At 50.4% G+C, this 26,839-nt stretch overlaps 1 protein-coding gene across 1 annotated transcript in view; it reads left to right on the top strand.

The window, feature by feature from the left end:
- Window positions 1–19,070, top strand: part of MN1 (MN1 proto-oncogene, transcriptional regulator) — a 52,396-nt gene extending 33,326 nt beyond the window's left edge. The window contains exon 2 of the mRNA XM_024240226.3: window positions 16,240–19,070. Coding sequence (XP_024095994.3) covers window positions 16,240–16,421 — 182 coding nt within the window. The 3' untranslated portion in view covers window positions 16,422–19,070. The remainder of the gene's footprint in view (window positions 1–16,239) is intronic.
- The last annotated feature ends 7,769 nt before the right edge of the window (window positions 19,071–26,839 follow it).

The raw sequence follows: 26,839 nt of genomic DNA, 5'->3' as shown, positions 1-26,839 counted from the left end.
CAGGAATTGATGTAGTCAGCACACTGAGGGCCTATTATATGCCAGGTGCTAGGGTCAGAGTGGGAAGTAAATAGGTGATACAAGGCCCCCAGTTTCATGGAACTCATACTCTTGGGGCCATGACAGAGAGCAGGGCAAACAGGAAAAGTTTAGCACAATTAGGGTTGGCATGAGGTGTCACAGTTATGAGGGGCACTGGAGCCCACTGAGGGACTTGAAGAGACCTCTTTGATGAAGGAAGATGGAGAAGAGTTAGTCAGGTGAAGAGAGAAAGGAAAGTGGTGGTCCAGGAAGAGGAGAGAAATGACAGGAATAGTGTTGCCTCCCCTTGGTGACAGCGTACTACAAACTCCATGGTGAAGCCTTCGGGACGAGGAGGGGGTCTGGTGCTGACTTTGGCAGCAGGGCCGAAATCTTCTGATCTAGTCACACTTCTGCCCTTGACTTACCCCTCTGTGGCCTTAGTTTCCCTAATAAATAGCACTTGTCAGCCCATTCTTCCTAGGTCTGGTTCTGCCATCCTCAGAAGACCACAGGGACAAGGGGCTGTGACTTCTGCCCTTGGAGGAAGAGGCATTGAATCTTAATCCTGCTTCTCTATACCAGAGACATAGGCCAAATCTGGAAAATCCTTCTGAGAGGTGGGGTATAGGTGTTGCAAAATTTGTCTTGTCCGGAGAAAATTTGACAGAAGGTGAGGCTAGGGTTGACTCCGTCACTTACCCCACTCCCCTGCACCCGCCTCTTCCCACACCTCCTGCTGGAAGGAGTGTGGCGGCCCCCACCTTCCCCTTAGAGACCACACACCGCCTTCCTAGGTCAATGCCAGAGACGACACTGGGCGTTGCAGGCCCAGCGAGAGCATGGAGAGCCAAGCCAGTCAGCATCGCTCAATCTTGTCTCCCACCCCCAAAGTGGAGACCAGCGAATATTTTCCAGCAGTCCACAGGATAATTTGAGGTGGGGAACACCCACTTGGGTGGCATCTTTAGGTCACGGAGTCCCGGTCCTGGCAGCTGACACTCTTGCCACTTTCAAAGGGGATGTCAGTTCAGAGAAGGCAAGCGCTGCACCTGAAATCACACAACCAGCTTCTGGCAGAGCCCAGCTTCGGCTCCTTGAGTTGGGGAGAAGAGCCCAGTCCAGAGGGAAAGCAAGTTGGGGGTTGTTTGCGCCAGGTGTGCTTCTTCCTGGAAAGCCAAAGGCTGGATCTGCCGGAACCCTAGGGTGGTTGCCACTGAGGATGGGTGTGCCGGGCACAGGCACCCTGGGGGCTTTGTTCCCCGTTGTTTTAATGGAAATAATTAACCAGCTCCTTCTAAGCCCAGACCACCTCCTGCTGCTCCCCGTCTCTCTCCACCCCCTTCACCAGGCACACACCAGGGAGCGGGTAAGAAGACACAGCCTCTAGACTCACGTAGACCTGGGTTCAAATCCAGGCTCTGCCATTTTCGCTGCGTGGCCTCGGTTCTCATAGTGCTGTGGAGAGAATCTGGGCCAGCCCCGGGTCAGTGCTCCGCCCACTACTGTCCACTCAGTTCCCGCTTGCCCGGCCGGTCACTGTCTGCTTTGCCCATCACTCTGTCCTTTCAGAGTTGAAGCTGAGCTGCTGTTTGCTGGGCAGGCCATGCAGCCCACACGGGGGTCCTCAGAGGCCTTGCAGGGGTAAGGGCTGGGAGCCCCCGCTCGAGTCTCCCTCCTGCCTGACGTGGCTGACTCATTCGGCCTCAGAAAACCCACCTTTCTCCTTTTTTGTGGATGTGTTCTGGAATGATTTTTTTTTTTTTTTTTAACAGCAACCCTCTGCTCCTAATAATGTTCTATTGATTTTTAAGTAGAAAGACAGAGAGGTTTCTGCTGTAGCCCAAGAAGGAAGATGAGGGCCATGGCAAATGACGAGGACATTTCTGACTCCCTAAAAGTGACAGCAGGAATCTTCATAGATCAGGAGCGTGGACTGAGCACCTACTGGGTGCCTGGCTTGCAACCTCCTCTTATGCGAACTTGGACAAGTGACATCACCTCTCTGAGCCTCAGGTTCAAGGGTCAGCATACTTTCTCTGCAAAGGGCCGTATCTATAGCAAATATTTTAGGTTTGTGGGTTATATACTGTGATGGTTAGTTTTATGTGTTACCTTGACTGGGTCATGAGGTGCCCAGATATTTGTTTAACCATTTCTCTGGAGAACTCTGCCCAATGCTTACAATCTGATGCATCTCTAGGAAAACAGCCATAAACAAAATGTAAACAAATGAGCAGGGCTGTGTTCCAATAAAACTTTATTTACAAAAACAGGGAGTGGGCCAGTTTTGACTTGTGTGTTGTAGTGGGCTGACCCTAGCAGAGTCTTTATCTGAGAAATGGGACTAGGAGAATAGATGCTTCCTCCAGGGTTACATGAGGAATTATTGAGTTTAAAAGAGTGAACATGTGATAGGTACTAGCTGTAATTATGTTATTGGTAATATCATATGTCATTCTCCTGGCAGCCCTGCCTGGTAGGTCTAAGATCTCATTTCACAGATGGGGAAACCAAGACACAGACAGATTAAGTGACTTGCCCTCAGCCCTTCTGCTCACTGTTGGGTGACCTGGCACGGGTCCCCATTCCTCTCAGGCTTCTGATTCCCTACCTGTAGCCTCAGAGAGGACTTGGTGATGTAATGCACAGAGCATGATGATCACATCCATTGTGCAGAGGAGAAGGGGAGGTACAGGGAGGTGGAGCCCCTTGTAGAGGTCACCGTCTGAGATGTGGCAGGGCTGGAATGAGGAACTAAGCTGAATTTCTTGGGGCCCCAAGTTAGAGGCATCTGACTTAGAAGCTGCCTTGGGTGCCTGGCCAGCCCAGTGAGACCCAAGCTCTCTCAAGGTACCGTTCCCATGGGAGTGGGACTCTTTTACCTCACCTTGCTCAGAGTTGGAGAATACGAGGGACTTTGTTCTCAATAAGGGACTATGTTTCTAAGTCAGGTGTTCTACTGCAAGATTAGATGGATGAGGTGCAAGCCTCTTTATTAATTTTGATGGATTCTCGATGCTCCTTCTCTGCTCAGAAGCCTTCCTTGACTCCCCATTGCTGGCAGGAACACGGTCTAACTTCTTCTAGGGGTCTCTGTGACTGACCTCACTTGAATTTTGCAGCCTCCTCTTCCCTCGTTTCACACCCATCCCTAAATCAGGGTCCCTGGACCAGTCTCTTGCTTTGGAAGGAGTCACGCCTGGGTTTGGCGTGCTCCTCTCGCCTCTTCCTCCTGCAAAGCTTGCTTAACCCCCAATTTGCACACCCCCTCCTCTGTGAAGTCTTCCAGGATCCCCAGTTCTCCCCTCAGATCTCACAACATGGGCCTGCCTTTTGCTCTGGTGGAGCTCCTGCTCTATTTTGCAGGTTCATGTTTACTGGAATATCTCTCCCATAGGGTGGGAGCTCTAGGGGGTGGGACCTGTGTTGGGTTCACCTCTCTGAGCTCAGAGCCCAGCACATGGCTGGAGGCACACGTGTGGCTGTGATCAGCTTATTGCCACGGTGTTAGTGGCCTCACGAGGACTCCCTTCCTTCAGGCTGCCCTAGGCCCAGGCTTGGGGAATTGATAATGGTAGCAGGACTTTGAGTGTCGGTTGGGTACCAATTCATCCCCTTCTTTGCAAGGAAGGAATGACCAAACCCATTTTTCAGAGGAGGCAGTGGAGGCATCAAAGTGGCTGATCCAGGGTCACACAACCCAGCAGTGGCAGGGATGGATTTCAAACTCAGGCCTCTGTCTCCAAAGTGTGTGACTGTGCACAACTGACCCCTATGCAAAGCCCTTCCCCAGCGATGAAGCAGTGCGTGGGAACTTATGTGGGTAAGCCGGCCCCTTGCCACCTGTGCTGACTCGACACAGGAAAACACCCCAGAGCTCCTGGCAGACCCACGGATGGGGGGGATGAGGCAGGTGCTCCACAGGACCCCCACCCAAAGTATCAGCACTTTGAAAATGTGTTTTTTTAAAATCCAGACTTGCACTGAAACTCATGTTTCCTCCAATGGGCTGGAAGCAATGAGGCTCTAATTCCAAATAAATGTGAATGTATATTTGTTTTGTTTTGTTTTGTTTTTGTGAGATAAGGTCTTGCTCTGTCACCCGGGCCGAAGTGCAATGGCACCATCACAGCTCACTGCAGCCTCGAAATCCCAGTTTCAAGTGATCCTCCCAAGTATCTAAGACCATAGGCACACACCATCACACTTGGCTAATGTTTTATTTATTTATTTATTTTTTTGAGACAGCGTCCTGCTATGTTGCCTAGGATGGTCTTGAACTCCTGGGCTCAAGCAATCCTCCTGCCTCGGCTTCCCAAAGTGTTGGAATTACAGTTGTGAGCCACCGCACTCGGCCTCTATTTGTTTACTTTTTTTTTTATTATAAATAAAAATAATTATTGGTTGAATGACTTACCACTTGCCAGGCAAAGTGCTAGGAGCTCAGTGAGGTGTCAGCCCTGGTGTTTAGTTGCTCCGGTTTCTATGTGAGCATGCTGGGGCTCAGAGAGGTACAGCATCTTGCCCAGGCTACTCAGTATAGGGTCTAACACTATGTGGGTGAATCTTGGGCAAGAAGGAAAGAAAACAGAGAGGGGGAGGGCTGTGCTGGAGACAGGGCTGGAGAGACTCTCAAATATAATAATAGTACTTAATGGTAATACTATTACCAGCATTACCGGTATTACCAGCAAATACTATTATTATATTTGAGAGTCTCTCCAGAATGGCAGCTACTATTTATGGGGTGAAGTCAGCCCCTCACTGTGCTAAGCACTTTGCTTGCATTGCCCCCAGGCCTTCTCTCCTATGAGAATGATACTGTCTCCATCCCCATCTCATAGATGAGGAAATTGAGGCTCAGAGGATTGAATTTCCCCAGAACCGGCAGGCTGTGCTCTTGCATAAGCACCCTGGCAACACCACCATCAAGAGGAAGGTGCGGGCTGAGCGACTGGCCCTCAGCCCCCCAGGGCCTGTCACATCTTAGCAGCATACAGGTCAGGAGTGGCCCCGGGGTGTGCAGGGCTGCATCTGTCACAGGTCACTGGCTGCGTGGCTGGAGGTGCCAGGCAGGACAAGGAGCCCAATCAGAGACGCCCAGGCCTGGTGCGAGGAGCCCGCTCCGTCCATCCTGCCGTCCGCGGCTATCGCACACCACCTCATCCCCTCCTTCAGGGCCAGGGACAGTCCCCAGGACTCAGCCTCCCCCAGCGTTCCCCGGTCCTGCCCCCAGCTCCTGGCAGCCTGGTTCCGATGATGCCCTTGCAGCCTCTCCTCCGTGGAGCCCTCGGCCAGTTCTCAATCTACATGACAGCTGCCCTCAGCCAAGTCAACTCAAATTAATTTCCGAAGGCTTCCAGGGGCCTGGCCCAGCCTCTCACCAGACTGCACTGCTGCAGCGGCCGGCGCAAGGCCTCTGCTTCACCCTCGTGGGGCCTGGAAAGGGGGGGCCTTGCAGGGCCCTCCCACCCATCATGAGTTGGGGGACTGTCTTTGCACCTGGCTCTGTGCCCAGGGCAGAAGGGGAATGCAGGCTCTCCCTGCCCCCAGGCGCCCCCATCTTCCCGCCGTGTGCTGCCTCCTGTCAGATGGGGGAAGGTTGCAGCTGAAACTTTGGTAACATCAGTGGTGAGGGAAGAAGCGTTGAAGGGGCGGGGGGCTGTCCGGTTTTGTCCTCAGCTTCTGTGTCACCCTGGGAAGTTCTCATCCCATCTGTGAGCCTTGGGGTTTTTTTCCCCCCAAAAAAAGTGTGTGAGAGAGAGAGAGAGAAAAATAAGAAGAATTAGAGAATAAGAGGGAGGGGGAGAAGGAGAGAGGGAGGGAGATACGGATGGAGGGGCAGAAAGAGGAAGAATAAGAGAGAGGAAGAGAGAGAGAAATAAGAAGAATTAGAGAATAAGAGGGAGGGGGAGAAGGAGAGAGGGAGGGAGATATGGATGAAGGGGCAGAAAGAGGAAGAATAAGAGAGAGGCAGAGAGAGAGAGGATGGATAATGGACAGAGGGAGGGTGAACAAGAGCAAGACCTGAGGGAGAGAGAGAAAGAGAGAGAGAGCGAGAACGAGACAGATTGAGTGGAGGAGAATGCTTGCAAGAGAGACATTGGGGGTGGTGGTGGAGTGGGAGAGGTCGTGCCAGTCACTTTGGCCAATGATGTTTCCCTTTTTCATGCAACTTTGATGAAAACTACACACTGTGACATCAGACGTCTCTGGGCGTGACCTTGGCTCTGTGGGTGGCTGGCTGTGTGACCCTGTGCCTGTGGCATCGCCTCCTTGAGGCTCAGTGTCCTCACTGTAAAATGGGCTAGTGTGTCGGGCCATCTCTCCCTCTGGGTGTTGGAGTCATTCACTGTGACCGACTGAGCCTGCAGGCCATGTTCACGGTCACACCCTGGAGCTGACTGGCATAGAGACGTGGTCTGCTTTCCTTTTTCCTTTTCTCGATTGCCACGGTGACACTATTGCTGGAAGTTGTCATTGATGGGAGGGCAGAGAAGGGGCAGGGGACACAGGCATAGGGCTGGGCTGAGGAGTGGCTAGTCCCCTGGGCCTGCCTCGGGTTCTGTGTGGCCCCGGTGGGATGCCTAGAGTGTCACGCAGGCTGTTGGCCACTATCTCTCGGTCCCCATCCTTGGGGTTTTGGGTGTGGTTCACTGAGCTCAGGTCAAGATATCTCAGTGGCCTTTGCTTAGGCTCCTGCCCAGACTTTTGCCTATATCAAATGTAAAATCTTTCTTTATTTTTTTCGGAGACAGGGTCTTGCTCTGTCACTCTGGCTGGAGTGCAGTGGCATGATCCTAGCTCACTGCAGCCTCAATCTCCTGGGCTCAATAGATCCTCCTGCCCCAGCCTCCCAAGCAGCTGGGACTACCAGCATGCACCACCATGTCTGGTTAATTTTTTTTTTTCTTTGAGATGGAGTCTTGCTCTGTGGCCCAGGCTGGAGTGCAGTGGTGTGATCTCGGCTCACTGCAAGCTCTGCCTTCTGGGTTCAAGCGATTCTCCTGCCTCAGCCTTCCAAGTAGTTGAGATTACAGGCATGTGCCACTACTCCCGGCTAATTTTTGTATTTTTAGTAGAGACGGGACCATGTTGGCCAGGCTGGTCATGAACTCCTGACCTCAAGTGATCCGCCCGCCTTGGTCTCACAAAGTTCTGGGATTACAGGTGTGAGCCACCACGCCCAGCCAATGTCTGGTTAATTTTAAAAAAATTTTATAGAGACAGTATCAGGCTGGTCTTGAACTCCTGGCCTTAAGCAGTCCTCCCACGTGCACCTCCCAAATTGCTGGGATTACACATGTAAGCCACCTCGCCCAGCTCAAATGTGAAATCTGATTGCCCCAGAGGGATAGAAGGGATTTGGGGGGAGGGTTGTATATCTACCCAAACCACTAGTCATTTTAGAGAGGGCCAGTTAGGTCCAGAGAGGGGGAGTGACTTGTGCAGGATCACACAGCAAGCAAGGTGACAGAGCTGAGATGAAAATGTGAGCCATTCATTAAAACACTTAACAAATACTTATCAGGTGCCTACTGTGTGCCAGGAAGCAGATGGGAGCCACATGGGCATGTTTGCCCTCAGGGTCTCCAGGCCATTGTCACTGGAGGGATTGTTATCCCCTTCTACAGATAGGGAAACTGAGGCTCAGCAAGTGGACCCACCCAAGATCACAGAGCTAGTGAGGGGCAGAGTTGAGATTCAGACCATGGTGGGCTTTGAACTCAGGCCTCCAAGCTCAGAGTTGGGACAACCTCTAAGCTGATGCGTGTCCGGGAGGGTTGGGGTGGGAGCCAACCATGAAGTTTCAGGTTTGCTGTTTTCCTGCTTGGTTGGTGGCCGTGTAGACCTTCTTTCTGACCCCTGATATCTGGCTGAGATTTGCTGTTCCTGCCCCTGAGCCCAGAGTCTTTGAGTTTCCCAGGCCCCATCTATCTTTCTATAGAAGGGGACGTGGCCCAGGGATCAAGTGTGCACAGGCAGCCAAGGCAGGGTCGTTCTTGGGGTTGTGGAGCCCCGCAGACGGGTTCTAGTTGGGCTGTGGGGGCCAACTCCACAGGGGTCAAATCCTCCACATTTCTCAGTGGTAGGTTCTTGGAGACAGGTCTTAGCACTGCAGTCAAAAGCCTGTGACCACTGAGCATGGCGGCTCATGCCTATAATCCCAACACTTTGGGAGGCCGAGGCAGGTGGATTGTTTGAGCTCACGAGTTAGAGACCAGCTTGGGCAACATGGTGAACTCCCACCTCTATAAAAAAAATAACAAGAATTAGCCGGGCGTGGTGGCGCACACCTGTAGTCCTAGCTACTTGGGAGGCTGAGGTGGGAGTATTGCTTGAGCCTGGGAGGCAGAGGTTGTAGTGAGCTGTGATTATGCCACTGCGGTCCAACCTGGGTAATAGAGCTAGATCTTGTCTCAAAACAACAACAACAACAACAACAACAACAACAAAACCAAAACCTGTGACTGTACTTTCTACTGGGCAAGGCTCTCTACTCCTGTGACTTCTGTCTGCCCTGATAGCTGGTAGCATTTTCCTGGGCACCTGCCATAGGCCAGGCACAATAGAACCTTATCTTCTTCCCATTTCACAGAGAAGAAAGGTGAGGCTCGGAGAGGGAAAGTGACTTGCCCAAGTTTGAGCTGCTGGGAAAAATGCCAGGGACCAGCATACAGACCTTGGTCATCTGACTCCAAAGTCCCCTGTGATGTTTTCTGTGTTTGGTGGCCTGTTGGTGAGGCGCCCTGACCTCAGAACACCCCTCTGCCAGCGCAAGATGTGTGAGCACATCCCTGAAGCCAGCAAGGCTGCAGCTAGTGGTATCATTAGCATCATGATAGCCGGGGCCAGGGGTGCCATCTGCCAGCAGGGAGAGAAGTATGCACATCTCAGAGTAGGGGTGTTGGAGAAACATCGCCACGGGGCTGACAGCCAGGTAGGATGGCAGGAGTCACCTGGGGTGAGGAGGGGCAGGTGCTCTAGGCAGAAAAAACCGCAGCAGCAAAGGTGTGGAGGTGGAAGGATCAAGGCTCTGCTGAGGGAATGTATAGCTGGGGCTTGCAGTGCAGGAGAGAGCACTGAGAGATGAGGTCAGAGGCCCGAGAGGGAGTCAGCCTGGGGCATGCAAAGCTGCGAGGCACTGGGGAGCCATGGAAGGTTCAAGCAGGAGAGAGGCCTGCTCTGGTTGGTGCTTCAGGAAACTCCCCCAGCTCACAGGTTTGGAGGGCAGTGTGTAAGCAGACGGTGAGGCAAGGTGGCAGCTGCAGGCAGGAGATGGTGGGTGTGTGGGCCAGGGAAGGGCAGTGGGGCAGGAGAAAAGTGGGCAGACTTTGGAGGCAGCCTCTTCCCTCCTTGGTGCCTGGGCTGACTGTGGGGGATGGGGAGGAGGGAAGAGTGACCTGGAATGCCCGGGGCTGGCTTGGATGCAATGGCCCTGCCCTTCTAAGGAGGTGGGGAACAGAACAGCTACCAAGGTCTGGGGGTCACAGATAAGTGTGTGGGGGGCCTGAGGGACTCCCAGGCTGTAGCACGAAGGCTCCAAGAGGTGGTGGCTCAGCCCTGTGGCCACCAGACCTGCCTCCGCTTCCAGGCCCAGTCGCCCAGCCCCCCAGTTGAGTGGCAGCTGTCACAGAACCCAATGTCTCCCCGCACCAGGTCCAAATAAAGGAAAAACCAAAATACATTTCCCTTTGTCGGAATCCAGCGAGGGTGAGTTGGGCGAGAGTCATCCGCTATTGTGTGCCGGGGCCCACACTGCTTCTTACATAAGCCCCGAGTTAAAAATACGCCCGGAATTCTCATTCTCCAGCTCTGCCTGGGATTGCACCCTGACCCCCAGCCTCGGCAGCTTCCAGCACCCACAGGGATGAAGAAACTGCCCCATGGCACAAAGCTAGCACGTGGCACTTCTAGCTCTGGCTGCCTCCAGTGCCAAGAACAGTAAGAGTGGGCTGGGTGCAGTGGCTCACGCCTGTAATCCCAGCACTTTGGGAGGCCAAGGTGGGCAGATCACTTGAGCCCAGGAGTTTGAGACCAGCCTGGGCAACACAGCAAGACCCCATCTCTACAAAAAACAAAACAAAAACCAGGGGCTGGATTGTAGGCCTGGCTCTGCCCCTGACTCCGTGTGACCTTGGTCAGGCTCTGACTCTCTGGACCGTCTTTCAGTTCATCTGTAAAGAGCAACAGTAGTACCAGGTTAGGGGATTAGAAGGAAAAATGTGGCCAGGCATGGTGGCTCACCCCTGTAATCCCAGCACTTCGGGAGGCTGAGATGGGAGGATTGCTTGAACCCAGGAATACAAGACTAGCCTTGGCAACTTAGTGAGAACCTCATCTCTACAAAATAAATTTTAAAAAATTAGCCGGGTGTGGTAGTGCACACCCATAGTCCCAGCTACTTGGGAGGATGAGGTAGGAGGATTGCTTGAGCCCAGGAGGTTGAGGTTGCAGTGAGCTATGATTGTGCCGCTGCACTCCAGCCTGGGTGACAGAGCGAGACTCTATCTCTAAAAGAAAAAGAAAAACAACAACAACAAAAGAATGATAAGTGTCAGAGCAGCTACCCTTTTTTGACAAAGGGCTCACCTTATGCTGAAGGCTTACCAGCTGTCATCTCACTTAATCCTCCTAGCAGCCTGCAAGGTAGTTCTCTTACTCTTCCCGTATTAGAGAAGAGGTTAGCACCTAGCCCGGGCCATGCTCTGGGTGAGTACCCAGGGAGCCCTTGATATGGGCAGTTGTTGGGCTCTGTCCTCCCCCCCGAATACCCCTGGCTTTCCCTCAGGTAGGCAGCGGGGCAGGAGGTGGCTGGGTCAGAAGTCTCCTTCCCTGGGGCTCAGTGGTGGAACCATGGCTGGAAGAACCACCGAGGCAGCCCTTTGCCTGGCATGGGAGGTGGCAGCCACCTCCGCCCGGCTCACGACGCCTGAGCACGTGGCTCACCACGCCTGAGCACGTGGCTCACCCACATTGGAACCTAGTCCGGGGATTTTAGTGCAGAGCAGGGTGATGACGAGGCCTGTTTTGCTGACTTTAAAGAAAAAAAGAAAACTCGGCCCCCTCTATGGGTGGATGGCATCTCTAGAAGCAAAATTTAAAATGCAACATCCCCAGGTAAACGTCCCCTCTTTTCCATTCTCCCTTCACCCCAGGCACAGCCTGGAAGGGTCACTCAGCCCTCCCCGGGCCCAGCCCTGCAGGTCCCCACTGTCACCTGCAGGCTGGCAAACACCGTCGACAGGCTGTACTCATAGCCAGCGTTGGCAGGAGCGCCCCATGTGCTAAGCGTTTTGCATGGATCATTTCACTTAATTCTTCTAACTGCCTCCATGACGGCCAGTCCTATTATTTCCCCTATTTCCTAGAACCGAGGTTCTGAGAGCTGAAGTGATGTACAAAATTTCCTTGCTCCACGAATGGTGGCCACTATCATTGTTGAACCCTGTAAGAGAAACGGAGTGAGTTGAGTTATTCACGCAATTGCTTTTTTTGGCACCTGCTCCTGGTTCTCTCCTTCCCTTAATAGAACTGACTGCCTCCATTGTGGACGGAGAAGTTTGGAAGACAGAATCCGACGTGGGTCTCATGATCGCAGCGGGGTGAGCAGGGGGCAGCCTGAAACTCTGCAGCATGATGACCAAATGAAGTGCTGTGGTGTTCAGGGCAGGGGTGATGGGGTAGCAGGAAGAGGCCGGAAGATCAGCGAGGATTTGTGCCATGAAGAAAAGCTGAGGAGTGCTTTTGGGAGGAGAAACAGCAGGGGTGTCTGTCTCAGCTCTGGGCCTTGACCCTGGGCATGGGGCGTGAGGTGGTTCTTTCTGGCCATAGCTGTCCTTAAAAACTGTCCTGCAGTCTTTCCTTGCTGGGCAGGCATGCCCATCAGTCCCCAAGAACCAGAGGCCCCTGCCCTCAGCCCCCCTGTGCTGCCTGAATCGAGTGAGGCACACACAGGGTTATCTGTTTTGAGACGATGATGCCCCAGCCTCTGGGACTGACCCTCCAACATGCACATGGTATTGCCAGTCTCTCGTGAGGTCTCCCGTGCTTCTCTTAGCCGGGCTCAGCAGGAATCACCACCCGCAAGTTGCAGATGAGGAAACTGTGGTTCTGCAGACAGGAGCTGCCCAGGTACGGGGCATTTGGGATTCCACCTTGGCCTGAGCAGCTAGGAATCCTGGGCCGAGAGGAGAGAGCCACACCCCCAGAGCTGGTGACTTGGCCCTGGGTGACCCCTGGGTAGCTCCTGCCCCTTAGAGCCTCAGTCTTCTCGTCTGTCAAATGGGGATGAAGGGCGCTTCACAGTCAGTGCACTGGACCCAACTGAGGGCCTGGCGTGTGCATGGTCCGGGGGTGAACAGGCCAAACCTGCCCTTCTCCACATGGCCACAGTCTGATGGGGGAGGCTGACGATCAAGTGGAAAACAGAACAGCACTCACTGGGTCCTGTGGTGTCTGCCAGTGCCGGGCGCTGAGTGACTCCAGGGTCTCCCCCAACCCTGGGAGCTTGGCAAGGGGGTGGTTTTATCTCTGGGTCCTGGCGTGGGGGCTGGCGTGCTTGCCGCCTCAAGGAGCGGAGACTGAGGGCCTCTCTTGAGCTGGGGCAGGCCATGACTTGAGGCGGCTTCTGTGGGACTGATTTATCGGCAGCGACTCGGCAGCCCTGGGGAGCCGCGGTCTGAGGGCGTGTTAGGTCCCCCTAGCTGGAATGAATCCGGCGGGAGGATGAGTTTGGTCATGCTTGGGTTGTCAAGAACTGAAGAATAATATTCTCTCTTAAAAATATTCCCCGTGGATACCAGACTGGTTGGCTCTCTTGCTCATTCTAGGCGGAGGCTGGGGAATCCTGCACCCATGCTCTGTGACATCTGGCAAGGCTCTCACCCTCTCTGAGCCCAGTGTGGCCCTACTGGGGTGGGGAGAAGGGGCACCCCCACTGATGGGCTTGCTGGGGGATGGGATTAGATAATACACAGAAGTGTTCAGTTGTGTGCCTGGGACGCCCTCATTAAATCCACCCCTAATAAGAACAGCAATGGTTTCTGGCATTAGCGCATGGCACGCTTATGTCTGTAACTTGGGGATGAAAGCATCTTTAGAAAATTTGGCCATTTGGGTCTGTCTTACCCATCACTTGGCAGACTCAGCTTCCCCTGCCTGGTGTGTTGCTCAGGAATTTTCTTTCACCTTCTGGGTGCTTGCAGCCCCAGAGCAAAGAGTTTACCTCTCCTTTGCAAGGAGCTTCATCCCTCGGAGTTTGTTCCCTCATCTGTAAAGTGGGCACAAGAATTGCTATGTTCATTCCTGGAGATAATTTGTGCAAAGTGGAGGAAATAACCCCCTTTCAGATTTTCTCTCTTTCTCTCTCTCTGTGGCAGATGCTACTTCCCTCACCTCACCCCCAGTCCAGATCTTGCAGTGCTTGGAATAAAATTCCTTTGGAGATATTAAGCAGGGTAGGGTGAAGGGGTCACTGGGAACAAGGCAAGCATGGGTTCAAGAGCAAAGGTTGGGGCACTGTGCCTCAGTATTGCCAGAATCCAGGGCCTGCCATGTTCCTAGAAAGCCTGCATCTGATGCCTTAAGCTTCCTGGGGTACCTTCTCCCCAAGGAAGCCCTGGGTAGGGTATTAGCAACATCCAGATTTCACCACTACTAACTAGCTTTGAAACCTTGGATTCAGAACCTCAGTTTCTCCTTCTGTGAAATGGGGCAAAGGCTCCTGTTTCATGGGCAGGAACACGCCCACCTGGCTGGGTCCCAGGAATTAGTGGGGCTTTAGGGGATTCTAAGTGGCTGCAAAGCCCCCCTCACCCCCGACCCTCCCAGATATGAATGACAGTCCCAGCAGCACTGTTTGGGGGACTCTCTGTGTGCCAGGCCATTACAAGGCCCCAGGGGAGATGACATCATCCCCATTTTACCAGTAGGGAAACTGAGGTCCAGAGGGGGAACAAGGTAGAGTCTTGGTCACACAGTAGTGGGGCTGTGACTTCAAAATGACCGTGCTTTGGTCACAAAGAGACACTGTTTCCTGGCCTCACCATCAGCTCCAGGAGGAGGCTGGGGATAGCGTCTGTCCCGTTCCATGCTAGATCCGCAGGGCTTGTACCATACCTGGCATACAGAAGATCCTCAATAAAGGCATGTTAATTGCATGAATGAGGGAAGGGGCCAAGGAAGTCTCCTTCCTGCCCGGCTCCGGCTCCTCCCAGCATGCAGGTCTCTGGGGCTCCAGGGTGGGGGCCCCAAGCCCAGTTAGTCATGGCCTGTCCTCAGCTGCCTGGGCCCATCCCTCTGGGAGGATTTTCTCTGCAGGCTGTGGTTCAGCTCCTGGGGGAGGCCTCCTGCTTAATCCCAGAGGGCAGGGCGGGCCGGTGACTCCTGCCTGGCACAGGGCCCTTGGCTGGGCTTACACGGAGGATTGAGGGCAGGCCGGTCATGGAGTTCAGTATCTGGGTGTGCTCCCTCAGCTGGAGCAGAGCCCCCCACCCCCAATTTCAGCTTTTCTCACTACTGCTGAGGCAGAAATTCAACATCAGCCCATATTCAAACCCAGCTTTCTGTCCCTTCCAGGCTGTGTGACCTTGGGCATACTCTAAAGTCAGACTCTAGGAAATGAGAATAATGAGACTCTTCACTGACATATGGCAGGTCTCAGGACAGAGCCAGTGGTCATGTGGTAGCCGTAAATGAGAAGTCCTGCAAATTCCCTGCTTTGATCTAATTTATACTAAGATGTGAATGGTTGTCAGGCTCCTTTCTCCTCAAGCGTGTCTAACACAGACATCCCTGTGATCTGTGGTGCTTTCTGGCATTGTGTGACTCAATGAGAAGGGGGTTCAGGGGATTTTCACTAAGGGTATGGGAGAGGAACAGAGTCCCCCACCCCAGGCACCCAGAGTCCTTTCATGTAGCAGCTGAGAATGGTGCTTTTGTGCTGGTTTGATTGGGGAGCTCAGATTTTCTGTCTCTCCTGCTCTGAACACTTCACCCTCTGTCCTTGTGAGGACAGCACTTTGCAGTTTATACAAACACCTTGTACATATCAACAGCCTGGTTGACTAGCCATCATAAGGAGGTGCATGAGCTGGGCAGACACTCCCCTTTTCAGAGGAGGGGACTGGCCTCGGGTCCCTTTGCGGAGCTACAACTGGATTCTCTCAGCCGTTAGGTTGGAGCTGTGTGAGCCCAGGAAAGTTTCTGTGCCTTTCTGGGGCTCAGACTTGTTATCTGTAAAATGGAGTATGAGAAAGCTAAGGCCAGAGCGTAGGAGGGAATGAAAGACAACAGGCAGGTGTCCCGAAGGGCTCCTCCGCTCCCATGCCCCCGCTGTCAAAACCACTTCTATGGAGCCTCAGCCCCTGCACACCAGTGAGGGGCAGAACCTTCAGAGGTGGGAGAGGGGCTGAAAAGGGAGCTATTGGAAAGCACTGGGGAGTGCTTGGGGATTGGGGAGCACGTGGGGCTTGGGGAGCTGTGGGCGTCTAGTCTTTGTGGCTCAGCTGTGCCAAGCTGGGTATCCACAGGCACCTTCTCCATCCTTCCTGCTCCTCTGGGAAGGGTGCTGTGACTCCATCCACACTTTCTCCTATGTGACTCAGGGCAAGTCATTTTCCCCCTCTGAGTCTCAGTTTTCTTAGCTATAAAGTAGAGGTGATCATCCTTCCCCGCTGGAGTTGGTATGGAGTCTGGCACATTTTAAGAAAGTTCCCAGCTCGTGGTAGGCCCTGAGCAAATGTCTCTCCAGAGGATGACACACAAACAGGCTGTGTTCTGGACCCAGACAATCCTCCCCTCTACCCTTTCACTGCATGCAGCGAACTCCTACACATCCTTTGATGCCCAGTTTAGATGCCCCTCCTCCAGGAAGCATTCCTGACTTAGATCATGTCCAGTTAATCTTTTGGGAACTCTGGTGCATCAGAGATGGGCAAACTCTGAGTTTATCCCGCCTCACTTACCTATTTCCCAGTGGGGAAACTGAGGCCCAACAGGGAGGTCTTCCCTTGGCTGAGATCTCACAGATGAATCAGGTAAGAGCAAGAAGATTCGAAAGAACATCTGTAGATTCTCTGGGACCAGCTTTAGCCATGGAAAGAGGGCGTGGATGGTGCCTGTCTTGTATGCCTCTGCCACTTTGGCCCCCATTATGGTGTCCCTCAGAGACGAGCGTGCCACTAATGTCCTCTCTTCCTTCTCTCTCCACAGCCCACGACCTCCCCGCAAACAAGGCTTCAGCAACCCAGCCTGGCAGCCACTTGCAGTGCCTGTCTGTCCACTGCACAGACGACGTGGGTGATGCCAAGGCTCGAGCCTCCGTGCCCACCTGGCGGTCCCTGCATTCTGACATCTCCAACAGATTTGGGACATTCGTGGCTGCCCTAACTTGAATGACAAGAAAGACCCCCTCCTCTACCAGGCCCTTCCCCTCCCCCTCTCTGTCTCCTTCCCCCTCAACCTGACCCCACCCCTCTGTTAATTTGAAAGGGCCACTATTGCTGAGTGGATGATTTTTTTTTTTTTTCTCTAGGTTGGTACCTGCTTAGTGGCATATGGACCGGAAAGGGTTAATTTAAAGTGGGAGGGGGGGAACCTCAAAAGTTTTTTTAAAAAAGAAACTTGTCTGCCACAGTATGTTACCAGTGTTAACCCTTCTGCAGTTAGCAAACTTTTGCTTAAGCCTTTTTCCTCTAGATACGCCCCATGTTTCGGTAATCTTGGCATACATTTTTTAGATGACCTCTTTCCTTGTTTTATTTTCATGCTGCTGTATGTCCAAGTATTGTTATTTCATAATAAGACAAGAGTTGCTTTCTTTTTTATTCTTTTTCCTTTTCTTACCCCCTCCCCTTTTATTTTCTTTTTGCTTTGTTCACTGCTTATTAAAATGGAAATCCTGGAGAATAGTAGTTCTGGAATATTGCCGGGTGAAAGTCAAATTGTCATCACAATATTATATATTGACACCCCAGTGTCATCAGTCAGGCAGGAGCCAAACAATGAATGCCCCCCTTAGGTATTCCGCCTGGGATTTTGTTTTGTCTGTTCCCTAAGAAAATATATTTTTGTTCCTGCAAACACAGTGCTCAGCCTTCAGTTCCCTTCCACTTGGGTTCTCTCTTCTCCTGCTGGAAGCCGCTCCTCTCCGCGATGGACGTGAGGATGTGTCCAGCTCTGCTCTGTGGGAAGGAGTTGGAATGTTCGACAGTAGTGTTTTCTCTCCTTTTCTGGGCCTCCTCGCAAATGCCCAGGCCCTGCATTTTCACGCTGTGCTAAGCAGCCTTTGGTCTGCATGGGGGATGGTGTGCTCCCAGCCTGCAGTCTTTGGAGCAAGGCTGCTGCCCTTGCTGCAGCCAGGCTGGCTGTGCCTCGGGTGCTGGAGTTGGAGGAGGCTGAGTTCTCAGCCCTTTCCCTTTTCTGAAAGCTGTTCCTGGCCGGGCATCCCAGGGAAGAAGGAGGGGACTGTGTGTATCTCCTCCACCTCTCTCATTTCAACCCCAGTCCAACCTGGGCAACCCCACCCCTGGGGGGGATGAGGCACTCTCTTGCTCAGCCTGCTCTGAGCCTTTGCAGGGATCTGCAGACTCCTGAGGGCTAGAGGACAGAGAAAGAGAATATAATGAAATGACTTTGATTCCTGCGCCTTTTAGTTTTGAACTCTGGAATTCCTCTGCCCCCTCCCCAACTTTTGATGGAATCTCACCCTGTTGCAAAACTAGAGCCGTGTCCCAAGCATCTCACAAAGGAATAACTGCTCTGAGCAGAGATGAGTGGTGGTTGGCAGGGACAGGCAACTTTGGGTGCTGCTGATGCCTGCAAAAGCCATTTATGGCTTGTGGTGGGGGGCACATAGATTCCCGGGTGGGTTAGGCAAGAAGTGACTGATATCACTTCACCCAAATCGGTGATGGTTATGTTTAATTTCAGTTTTTGTTAACGAGCATGTCTTACTAAAACGCTCCACTTTGAGCTCCCCCACCCCCTCCAGGTCCTCAGAGTTTGCAGATCTGGGCTTTTTTTAGCAAGTGACCTGAAGGCTCTGGGCTCACCATACAACACCCACATTGTTTATTTCAAGGAACTTTTCAGCAAAGGGAGAGGAGCTTTCAGAAAAACCTCACTCTTTCCCCTCCCTTCTCCCCTCTTTCCTTCTGCCGGTCCTTTTGGCTGGGGTCTGAGTCTGCGGTTCTCGCCTGGGCAGTCTTGACCAGGGGCAAACCCCGCCTTCAGAGGGCAGACAAAGCAGGTGGCATGAATTGATCAGCGAGAAAGGTGTGAGCCGAGGCAGTTCCTGCGTTCTGCTACAAAAGGAATGGAAAGGGAAGGGAATTTCGCCCCACCATGGGCTGTGGGAGAGTTGACCATATTCTGGGCAAGACTCCATGACCCCTCTGATTCTGCAGTGTACAGCTGTTTGAGAGCCTCATCATTTTACTTTTGAAACAGGAATGATTTCTCCTTAATTGCTTAAGGCTGGGGAGCAAAGTGTCTTAACTTCTGTCTTTGACTTTCCCAGCGTTGAGTCATCAACACTTTGCCAATTAGCTCATGGTCCTGGCAACCTCGGAAACCCCTGAAGTTTTAAAAACTTTCTCGCTCCCCACGACCCCAGAATGAAACAGCTTTAAAAATAGCCTTAAGCAAAAGGATGTTATTTCATTAAATTTGGTTTAATGGAAAGAATAAAAGTAAATGAAAAACACACCCTACACACTAGACTCTGAACACTGGTAATCAGTACTGCATAGCAAACTCTTTGGGAAAGAAAACGAAAATGTTATTGCACATGTAAAATATGAAAACTTAACTCTGCTGTGTGTTAGGCAATCCTGTAATCTTTTTTGACTCTTAAAAGAAATTCATTTCTGAAATGCTTGGTTGGAAGACTGTGACAATAGCTCATGAAATTGAGTGTTATTTTTTTCTTTCTTTTTTAAAAAAATATGTAAAGTGCAGTCTTCTGTATTCCTGCATATTGTATATACCTGTATATGTTTTCCTGAGCAGTTAAATAACAATAAATATGACGTTAATGGTGACTGTGGTATATTTGTGGGTGGGGCTTGCTTTCTTTGTTTCCTCCCAACTCTATCCCCTTTTTACATCAGTCTCTTCAGATTCTGTGGGATGTAGGGATGTAGGTTTGGATGCTGTAGTGTGTGTGTCTGTGTGTGTGTTGATGTTGTTCTAAGTTGGGTCATTTCAGTATTTCTCAACCTTGGCACTATTGATATTTTGGGCCTGTTAATTCTTTGCTGGAGTGTAAGGGGGGCAACTAGGCATTTGAGGAGGTTGAACGGCATTCCTGGCCTCCACCCACTAGATACCAAAAAAAAAAAAACAAACTTGTGGCAACCAAAAAAAAAAAAAAAAAAAAAAAAAAACTCTCTAAACATTGCCCAATGTCTCCTTGGGGGAAAGATCCTTTGGGGGCCAAGAACCCTGTATCTGACTCATGTAGGAGGGAGGGGGCAAGGGAAGTGCCCCCCAAGTGGCTGTGTAGGGTGATGCTTATGCTTCTGGGTTCCAGTGTTCAATTTCAGATCCTAGTAAGCCTGGGAATCTCTGGCAAGTTATGCAGCTTCTCAGCTCCACCTTTTCCTCATCTTTGAAGGGGGTCTAGCTCGTGGGGTTGTTATTGGAGACAATGTGTTAGACATAACACGTAGGAAGGGCTTCATATGCATAAAGCGTCAGCATCAGCACCATGATCTGACCACAGGGCAGCCGATGGCGGTCTGGAGTCACGCTGTCCGGGGGCGCATGCTGCTTCCTCCCCTTACAGCCGTGGACCTTGGGCAAGCGGCTTAACTACAGCCCCCAGTTTTCTTGTTTCTAAAGTGGAGCAAGTAACATCTAGCTGGAGCTCTCACTGTGAGCACCAGCCCTGTAAAAGGATCGGTTTGCCTATGGGCCACTCTTTGGGCAGTGGCTTCACTCCGGCATCTGCAGCCTCAGACCTGAGGCCACTGCAGACCCTTCCTGTCCTTCTCTTTTGCACCTTTACCTCTCAGTGTTTCTCAAAGCGTGGTCCACAGAACTCTGGCCGCAGAAACACCTAAGGGCTCTTGTTAACTCCAGATTTCTGGTCTTGTGCTAGACTACTGAATCAGAACCTCTGAACTTGTATTCTACACCTAATTATAACAGGCGCAGTTACCTTCTTTCACAGCCCACAGCAGATCAGAGGGCTAATGTAGGTGGGCCCGATGCCAGGTTGGAGCGGGAAGATGAGTCAGAAATGATGGCGGCAGATTGAGAGCTGCAGTGTGGCCATTCAGTGTGGAGGCAAACAGCTTACACGTGTCTCCAATGACTCTACCCTGGAAAACATCACACTAACGCAGCGTGTGAACAGAAGCTCCCCAGACTGGCATTAAGCTGGTAAAATGTTTAATTACATCCAGGAAATTCCCCATCTCAGGAGCAAAGAACACACTTAGGAAGATTACCTGCCATAGTTGCTTTGTCACTGGGGCTGGAATCCTGAGTGGAAAAACCTCTGCAGTCACTGGGTCTCCAGGAGGTAGGCAGTGTACTCTCTCTGAGCCTCAGTTTTCCTGGCTGTAGAGTGGGCAGAAAGAGTGTTATGACCCCACAGAGGTGTCTATGGGAAGACTCCTGAGCACAGTGCCAGGCACAGAGGGGGAACAGGCAGTGCCAGCCCCCTTCCGACACCTGGTGACACCTTTCCATTGGCATTTGGTAGGACACATCTTCCAGACCCTCCAGAGTCAGACATGCTGCTTCCACTTCCTGTGACCCATCTACAGGATAGAATGACCATGGAGGAAATTTGCTTCCCTGGGACTGACTCAGAGACCTGGGTTCCCACCCCTCACTGGTAACCAAAGGACACCATATAGGTGCAGGCAATTCAAACCATTTCATTCCAACTCAACAAATTTATTCAGCTCCTATTATGTGGCAGAAACGGAGGATCCAGGTAATAAAACTGCCATGAATCGAGAGCCACACTCAGTACTAGGCACTTTACAGACTAATATTATCTCATTTAATTCTCACGGCAGCCTCATGCTGGGGCAGATTCATCCCATGTCACAGATGAGGCAATAGGCTCAGGGAGAAGAAGTGGACAAGGATGAGCAGTCAAAAAGTGGCTTTGAGTCCAGTTGTGACGGAGATCGTGAATCATCCTGCGGGAAATACAGTATAGAAAGGGGGAATAGGAGTGGATGGACAAGTACGTTGACAGTTGAAAGTGAAGGGAATATGCCCAGTAACCCATGGTGGTACAAGACATGGATGCCACTCAGAGATTCATGAACCCCATGTGGGAGGCTTGGAAAAGGCTTTCTCCAGCAGGGCATGTCCAGAGACGGTTTTGAAGGATGAATAGGAGTTCATCCTATTCGTCCCAGCACATAAATTGAGCCTAATTTTGCAGAAGTTTTATTGTATTTTTTTCTTTCAACTTTTCAAGTTTTCTTCATACAGGTAATGGAATATTTATCGGAATATAAAGTTTTACACATGAAGCCTCTATAGTCACCTAAATTTGGAGAAGCTTAAAAATCTCTTTAACCTTTAAAGGTCTCCTGCTCAGAGTGACAGTGGTATATGATCATGATCAGAACCCAAGGAAGGAGAAAGAAATGTGAAAGAATGATGAGCACTGGGTATGGGCATTTGGGAGACATCAGGTTGGTGTGAAATGAACAAATGAGTGAATGAAGGAACTCTCAGAGGGCCTAAGAACCAAAGGACTATGGCACGGACTGGCACATTGTGGGGGTTGCACATGACATTGGGGTACATTTTGGCCCCAGGGAGGAACAGGATAGGGGTCTAGCAGTAGGCTGGCCCACCTTGCTGGTGGCGCCTTTCCATACTGACAGAGAAACACCCATCTCACCCCTCAGAAAGACTGCCTTCTTCATCCTGAGTTGACAGTCTGGGGGAACGAGGGGCAGAAGGCAGCTGAGGACCCTGGCCCAGCTTGGATTAGGAGGGTGGTGGCTCTCCTATTCATCCTTCAAAACCCTACCTGGACAGGCCTCATGCATAGTGCATACAGTATGAGGGAGGTGCACTATCCATCTGTGGCAGATGGATGTTGAGTGAATTCCATTTTTGCAGCCTCAGAGGGGGCCATGTTATCTGAAGAAAGATTCTGGACTAAATACCACAGGAAATTCAAAGTGTGCCTTGGAAAGACACTGCTTTGGGCCTCCATTTTTCTTTCTCTACAGTAGGGTTGCATCATGATGGTCCCTGAGGTGGCAGGGATCTGGTGGCCCAAGGCCCCAGTGAATTTGGACATCTGTGGCCCTATGCCCTCAACTGCAAGTTATCAGAAGCTTCATTCTGAGATCAAGTTGTTTTTAAGGGATTTAGAAGAATAGAGGGCCCTGGTTAGAGATGGGTCAGTCCTTAGGAGGGAAAGGAGAAAAGAGGTGCAGGGAAGTAATGACATCACTCCCTCTTGAGGCCTAGGAGACATTTTCATGGGGGTTTGTGTAGGGCTTCTTAAAGTCACTCTGGGTTGGGGTCACCTGGGTTGTGCGTGAAGAGCAGAGGGGGCTTTTGGATGTGGTGGGATGCCGGTGGGCCTCAGATTCCTAGGGTGGATGGATGAGCAAGTCGTAGCCCAGACTTGCTCATCCATCTGGACTGGATGACCGCAGAGCCTTGCCTCTTTGCACCTCAGCTTACTCACCTGTAAAGTGGAGAGAATGTTCACAGTAATGATCACTTCATAGGGAGATTGTGAGGCTCAAATGAGGGTTTTGCACAGGTCTTGCTCACCGTTAAGTGCTCAGTGACTATCAACCCTTTGTAACTTTAGGAATCATGGATTCCTTTGAGCACCTACCATAAGCTGGGCACTGAAGAGGAGGTGATGCAGGCATATGGTAACAGCCCACTAAATGTCCAGACCTATGCTGCCCAGCATGGTGACCACTAGCCACATGTGGCTCTTGATTGCTTGAAATATTGTTGGTCCAAACTGAGATGTTTTGTAAGGATGAAATACATGCCAGCTTTCAAAGATTCAGTATGAAAAACACAAAAGAATTTAAAGTATCTCATTAATTAAAGTTACAATTTTGTGTATTGATTGCATGTTGAAATAATACTTTGGATATACTTTTAAAATGCTGATAAAATAATCTCACTTCTTTTTCTTACTTTAAAAATGTACTGTATTAGTTTTTTGTTGTTGTTGTTGTTTTGTTTTTTGTTTTTTGTTTGCGAGACAGAGTCTAGCTCTGTTGCCGAGGCTAGAGTCCAGTGGTACGATCTTGGCTCACTGTAACCTCTGTTTCTCGGGTTCAAGTGATTCTCCTGCCTCAGCTTCCTGAGTAGCTGGAACTACAGGTGTGTGCCATCAAGCCCGGTTAATTTTTGTATTTTTAATACAGACAGGGTTTCACCATGTTGGCCAGACTGGTCTTGAACCCCTGACCTCAAGTGATCTGCCCACCTTGGCCTCCCAAAGTGCTGAAATTACAGGTGTGAGCCAGCGCACTCAGCATAGTTTTCTGTTACATCACAAATTCCTGCAAACACAGTGGCTTGAAGCAACATCCATTTATCATCTCCTAGTTTCTGTGTGTTGGGAATCCAGGCCTGACATATTCGGGTTCCCTGCTCTGGGACTCACAAGATGACAATCAGGATGTTGGTGGGCTGTGTTCTCATCTGGAGACTCAACTGGGGAATAGTCCATTTCCAGGCTCATCCAAATTGTTGGCAGAATTACATGGGGGCTGTATAACTGGGGGCCTTGATTTCTTACTGGCTGACGACTGAGGCTGCTTTCAGCTCCCAGACATCCTCAAAGTTCCCTATTATGGGGGCCATCGGCTGTTCACAGAATGGCTGCTTGCTTCTTCAAAGCAAGCAGGAGAGTCTCTCACTCTAGCCTGCTAAGACAGACTCTTATATAACATAATGTTATCATGGGAGTGACATCCCATCACCTTTTGACATATAAGGCAACCTAATCAGAGGAGTGACATCCCATCACCTTTACCATATTCTGTCAGTGAGAAATAAATCACTGATTCCACCCACACTTAAGGTGAGAGGATTACACTAGGACATGACTCATGGGGGGTCATCTTAGGGTGTGTACACCTACACATGTGACTACTCAAAAATTCGAATTGGAGTATTATGCATGTGGCTTTTATTTTATTTCTATTGGACAATGCTAGTCTAGAGGCTCTATTAAATTGTGCCTTGAGGATTACTCAGCCTTTGATTGGGGAAGGAGAGCACAGTGGATAAGAGAGTGGACTGCCAGGCTCACGTCTGTAATCCCAGCTACTGGGGAGGCTGAGGCAGAAGGATTGCTTGAGGCCAGGAATTCAAGACCAGCCGGGCAATATAGTGAGATCATGTCTCCAAAATATATACCAAAAAAAAAAAAAATCAGCCAAGTATGGTGGTATGCACCTGTGGTTTCAGCTATTTGGGAGGCTGAGGCAGAAGGATCACTTAAGACCAGGTATTGGAGGCTGCAGTGAACTATGATTGTGTCATCACACTTCACTCTGGTCTATAGAGCAAGACCCCATCTCTATAAAAAATTAAAAAAATAGAGTGGTCTTTGGATAACTACTGGGCATCCCTGGGCAAGTTACCGTTCCTCTCTGAACCTCAGCTCCCTCAGCTATAAGATGAGCTATAAGGGGTGGTGGCACCTCCCCCTTGAAAGATCCAAAGAGGTAATGTTTGTAAAGTCTTTCTTAGCCTAATGCCTAGCACTTAGTAGGTGCTCTATAAATCCCCAATCTGAAACTTGGCTCTGCTGCTTGTTGCTACGAGGCTGAAGGGCTTCACATGTCAGGGCTTCAGTTTCCCCATCTGTGAAATGAAGAAGTCAAACCACGTGATCTCCTAATGCCATTAGATGCATTTTAGGTGCTGTGGGCAGGGTGAAGATGGGTAGGGAGTCCAGCGGGGCCGTGTCCACAGGCTGCAAAAGAGAGAATGCTAACCCACAAAAGGGAGCAGGAAAATGTAAAGAGGTCACCTAACCAGGCGACAGCCCCAGTGTACCCCAATACCTCATGGGAGGGGATGGGATGGGAGAGGAGTCAGGCGAACACTCTGTCCTTAGGAGGAGGTTCGAGCAAGGATGCTTGTCACAGCTGATTTTTACAAAGATTAGAAAAGGATAGCAAGACCAGAGTGAAGCATGGATCTTCCTAGCTGTCAAGAGTTTCAGTTGGGAGGACTCCACCCTGGGGCCACTACGGTTGAGCTGAAGAGGAGACAGAGGGTGTGGGAGAAGCCAAGCCTTTGTCTCCAGTCCGACCTCACCTGACCTGGAGGTGATTGGGGATAAGTATTAAATTCTTTAATTATAAATAGGATAAGATTCTTAACTCTGCAATGAAAACATAGCCTGATGAGATGCTCCAGGAACCTTGGAAGAATCTTTTTTTTTCTTCCAAAAATGTATGGAAGAAAAAATGTACATAACATGTACATAAAAATGTATGTAACATAAAATTCACCATGTTAATAGTTTCAAGTATATAAATTGGTGGCTTTTTAGTATATTCACAATGTTGTGCAACCATCATTACTATCCAATTCCAGAACATTCTCATCACCCCAAAAAGAAACCCTGTATCAATTAGTAGCCACTCCCCATTCTCCTGCCCTTCTCCCAGCCCCATGGCAACCAGAAATCTACTTTTTTTCTTTTTTTTTTTTTTGAGACAGAGTCTTGCTCTGTTCCCCAGGCTGGTGTGCAATGGCGCGATCTCAGCTTACTGCAATCTCTGCCTCCTGGGTTCAAGCAATTCCTCTGCCTCAGCCTCCCGAGTAGCTGGAATTACAGGCATGTGCCACGACGCTCAGCTAATTTTTGTATTTTTAGTAGAGACGGGGTTTCTCCATGTTGGTCAGGCTGGTCTCAAACTCCTGACCTCAGGTGATCCACCCAGCTCGGCCTCCCAAAGTGCTGGGATTACAGGTGTGAGCCACCGCGCCCAGCCTTCTACTTTCTGTCTCTATGATTTTGCTTATTCTGGACATTTCATATAAATGGAATCATATACATGTGGTCTTTCATGTCTGACTGCTTTCACTTAGCATAATGTTTTCAAGGTTCATTTAAGTTGTAGCATATATCAGTACTTCATCCCTTTTTATGGCTGAATGCTACTCCATTATATAGATAGACCACCTTTGTTTATTCATTCATTAGTGGATGGACATTTGGATTGCTTACCTTTTGGCTATTACAAATAATGTTTTTGTGAGGGTATACAAGTTTTTGTGTGAACATGTGTTTTCAGTTCTCTTGGAGTAGAATTACTAGGTTGCATCAAAACTCTATGTTTAACTTTTTGAGGGACTGCCACACTCTTTTGTACAGCACTGCACCATTTTACATGTTGCAAGGATTTTTTCCTTTGTTGATTTAACCCAGAACTACCCTCCTTTTTCACATTTTAACAATGGTTTCATTTATATACAATAAAATGCACAGATCTTGTGTATAATTTGATATCTTTTCAAGAATGTATACACCTGTGTAACCTAAACCACTATGGAGATGATATAACATGACAAGCTCCCTAGAAACTTCTCCCTTGCTCCTTCCCACTCAGCCCCTCAATCCCCAAAGCAACCAGTGCTCCAGTTTCTATCACTATTGATCAGTTTTGCCTGTTCTTGGGTCTTGAATGTCATATAAATGGGCATGCACTCTTTCGGGTCTGGTTTCTTTCACTCTGTATAATGCTTTTGAGCTTGTGCATATTAGTTGTAATTTGTTCCTTTTTATTGCTGAGTAGTATTTCACTGTATGGACGTACCACAG

This window comes from Pongo abelii, chromosome 23, assembly GCF_028885655.2.
Source record: "Pongo abelii isolate AG06213 chromosome 23, NHGRI_mPonAbe1-v2.0_pri, whole genome shotgun sequence".
NCBI classification, from domain to species: domain Eukaryota; kingdom Metazoa; phylum Chordata; class Mammalia; order Primates; family Hominidae; genus Pongo; species Pongo abelii.
This window is presented reverse-complemented; position numbering and strand designations above follow the sequence as displayed.